Raw genomic sequence first — 3,955 nt, 5'->3', positions numbered from 1 at the left:
AATTAATAAAAATAAATGTAATAATATATTGTGTAATTATTTACTAATAAAAATATTGTGTAATTATTTTTAAGTAGTTATAAGTAGTTCTTAAATCAATGATCAAATATCTATTTCTAATTCTATTTGAAATTCTATTTGAAATAGTTACATGCATATCAAATTTTAAAAATTTAAAATTTCTAAAACTGAAGGATTAATAAAGATTAGAAAATTAAATTTTTTAAAAATCTCTTAATTACTTATTAATATTAAATTCTTAAATATTTATTAATATTGTAAAATATTAATTTTTATATACATGATAATAATACATTTTTATTATGTACAATATGTACAATTTTAATTATATTTTATTAAGCATATTTAGATAATGCATGATTGTGTTTTTTAATATGTATCTATAATATTTCTATTCAAAAAATTTTTACAATATAATAATATGATACTAACAAGAGCAATATATAAAAGCATAATATGTGAATCTTACCTGTTTTCTTATTAAACTATAGTGAAACTTATAAAAAAATAAAAAAAAATAAAAAATTAAATGTTAAATTCTATAATTTTAAACATTTATAAATTATATATTAAACTCACTGTCATCATAAATTAAGAAAGATTTATTAAATTAAGTATAAAATTAAAAAAAGATTTATTAAATAACTTACCATTACAGGTGATAATTGAGAATGGACTTTTTCACAAAATATGTTCCACCATAATTGTAATAATGGTTGCAAGTGTGTAGAACCCATTGGTGGTTGAACAACACCAGTTAATGTGTCAAAATACTGTAACCATGGTTTTGTAATACCAATAAAATGAATTATTCTAACATCATCTCCAAACCTAACAAGCAATATATATTAATATTTTATTTTTGTTTATTCCTTATATTATATTTATTCCTTATATTAATAACAAAAAATATTTTCTTACTGCTTGAATGCAGGTAGATAAGAGTATGTAGCAGTAGAACACATATTATAAATAAATGGTAAATGTTTAGAAATATCTTTTCTAGCCCAATCACTGAAATACATATTCAATAATCCTTGGTCACCACCATCAAATGAACCTTTAGCAGCAGCAAATGCAGTAATAGAAGCGAAAGTTTGTTGAGATGGTCTATATACAAATACACCAGAATTGAAACAATCAGGCCAACCCACATCAGGCGCAGCAGATAATTCTTCTCTTTCAAATAGTTCATCACAATTTTTGACAACCTAAAATATAAGCAATATAAACAAATTACAAAATTCAAAATTGTTTTAAAAGTAAATTATGTAATTAAAATTAAAATAGAAATTAAAAAACTCAAAATTCTTTTAAAAATACAAATAAATTTTATGATTAAAATATATTATTTCATAAACTTACAAGTGTATCTGCATCAAGAAATACACACTTTTCATATTGAGTCAATCTCCAGCAATGAAGTTTGGTGAATGTAATACCTAATTCTGGTCTAGCTAAAAGTGCCAAATTAGCTTCATCTTTTGAATCAAGTACATTTACTTCCATTACTACAGAAAAGATTCCTGAAAGTTTTTCCCTAAATACAATTGAAATTAATATTTTAATTGTATAATAATAATAATAATAAAAAAATATAAATAAATCATAATTTTATTATAAAATTTTATTATTATATTATAATTATTATATTATTATTTTATTATTATATTATATTATATTATTATATTATATATATTATTATAAATTATAAATTGCATTTACAATATGAATAATATATAATAATAAATGAATTTACAATATGAATAATATATAAATACATTTACAATCTTTTTTTTTCGATAAAAAATATTTATTATTATTATTGAATTAATTCTTTTATTATGTACGTACATATATGCACATGCATGATTGAAAAATATCAATTTAATTAATAAAAATCATTCAAATTTAGCTTACCTCATTATCTGCGTTACTCCAGGAGTAATCAAAACAGCTAATTCATATTTCGTACCAACTCGACGTAAAGAATGTGCCAAAACTAAAGCTCCCAAAGAATAAGCATCATTGGTAGCTAATGTAACCCAGGCATATCCTTAAAATGAAAATTAAATTATTATCAGAAATAATTAATTAGTTAAATAGTTAAAAAATAATTAATATTATTTTTTCATAGTTATTTATATAAATTATATTCATATACATATATACAGTATGTATTCATATAAATTTATAATATAATATAAATTTGTTGTTGATAATCTTATTATTCACTGTATTTTGCATCTAAGTTGCATCTAAATCATGCATGAAATAATCCGACATTGAAATATTGATTCGTGAATAATATTTAATGTTATATCATTAAGAATAGTTAAAATTGTTAGATTAAATAAAAAATGCATTTTAATACATTTAATAATAACTATTTTAATAATAATACATTAAAAATAATATTTTAAAGTCTGCTAGTACTATTGATATTATTATTTATTTCTTATATATTCGTTTTATTTATTTCTTTAAAAAAAAGAAATTATTATGTAAATTTGAAAATGATTCAAATAATTATCTAATGCAATTAATATATAATAATTAATATATAATTAATAATATACAATATATAATAGCAATAGAAACAAGAATAACTTCGAATTGGAATAATTTTTCAATTTTTTATACTTACTATAGGGATTTATATATGTATACAATATTTATATACAATATTTACAAATATTTAATAAATTTTTTTTATTTAACAAATATTTAACATATATAAATTAATATTTATAATTATATTATAAATTAATATTTATATTTATATAAATGAATATATTATATTTTTTAGAAAATATTTTAAACTTAATTCCAGAAGCACAGAAAGTATACTTTGAATCTCTAATACGATAAAAATAGAGGAGAATGCACATGTCAGAGATTCATTTGATCTAAATAGACGAACTTAAATATGTTCAACTTGTTTTTCAGCAATAAGAAATCCAACGTTACCGTTTTATTTATAACTCTTTCTATTTCTATTTCGTAAATGTCATCACTTAATTTGTTTATGTGATGAATTTTAAGAAATTCAATTCTTAATTGAATAATAAAAATAATATTTTTATTTATTTATCTAAATAGTATTTTTATTCCAAAAATATGATAAAAAGAAAATATAAAACTTAATACATACATTGTAAAAAAAAAACATTTTACTACATTCTTATATGATAATTAATTATCAACTTTTCAGTTTTTTTAAAAAATTTTTTTTTAAAGATAGGATTATAATAAAGGATAAGAAATATTTTTAATTTATTTCTTGCTATTTCATATTCAAGAAAAAATTATTTGGATGAAATTAACATCAGACTATCAATGAAATAATTCTATATATATGGAAGCAATAATTAATAAATTAATTATTTGAATAGATTTATAAATACTTATTTAATAATTAATTGTTTTCTGGAAATATTCATCTAAAATCATAATAATCAATATAGGAAAACAACTAATAAAATTCAATCAATTCAAAATTTACTACGCAATGTGTGTTTCATGAAACGAAAAGTAGCTTCATATAGTTAAATCATATACGTAATAATTCTAGAATTATTCTCCCCTTCTTAAGCCTTGAAAATATACCGTTCACGTTTCTGGAAAGCGTTATACGTATCAACATTGAATGAGATATTAAGTTTCCAGCGTTAAGTAGATTTTATGAGATTATCATTATAATCAAAGGAGAAATACTTTTGCAAAATAGTGTCATTTAATATGATGAATTGAAAATTTCTCCAATAAATAATTACCAAATTATTAAATTATATTAAATAGAACTAATATCAATCGATTTTATTGTATAATTCATCAATAAAATAAAATATAATTTGCATATTTAATTATATTATGATATAAATATTATTTTTTAAATCTGAATTCTAGAAGCACATTTTACTATAGATTTATT

General features: G+C 19.0%; 1 protein-coding gene across 4 annotated transcripts in view; it reads right to left on the bottom strand.

Annotated features, from left to right (window-relative positions):
- The window catches only part of LOC102672468 (glycogenin-1), a 15,622-nt gene that overhangs the window by 6,856 nt on the left and 4,811 nt on the right, over positions 1-3,955 (bottom strand). For all 4 annotated transcript variants that reach the window (XR_420606.2, XR_420607.2, XM_031509779.1 and 1 more), the window contains exons 2-5: positions 1,942-2,077; positions 1,387-1,561; positions 943-1,232; positions 672-852 (exon numbers count right to left, since the gene is read on the bottom strand). Coding sequence is in view for 2 of the 4 variants with exons in the window: in XM_031509779.1 (XP_031365639.1) it covers positions 672-852; positions 943-1,232; positions 1,387-1,561; positions 1,942-2,077 (782 nt within the window). In the remaining 2 variants the exon portion in view is untranslated. The remainder of the gene's footprint in view (positions 1-671; positions 853-942; positions 1,233-1,386; positions 1,562-1,941; positions 2,078-3,955) is intronic.

Source organism: Apis dorsata, unplaced genomic scaffold (genome assembly GCF_000469605.1).
Source record: "Apis dorsata unplaced genomic scaffold, Apis dorsata 1.3 scaffold_19, whole genome shotgun sequence".
Lineage (NCBI taxonomy): Eukaryota > Metazoa > Arthropoda > Insecta > Hymenoptera > Apidae > Apis > Apis dorsata.
The sequence above is the reverse complement of the archived record's forward strand: the minus strand, read 5'-3'. Positions and strand labels throughout refer to the sequence as shown.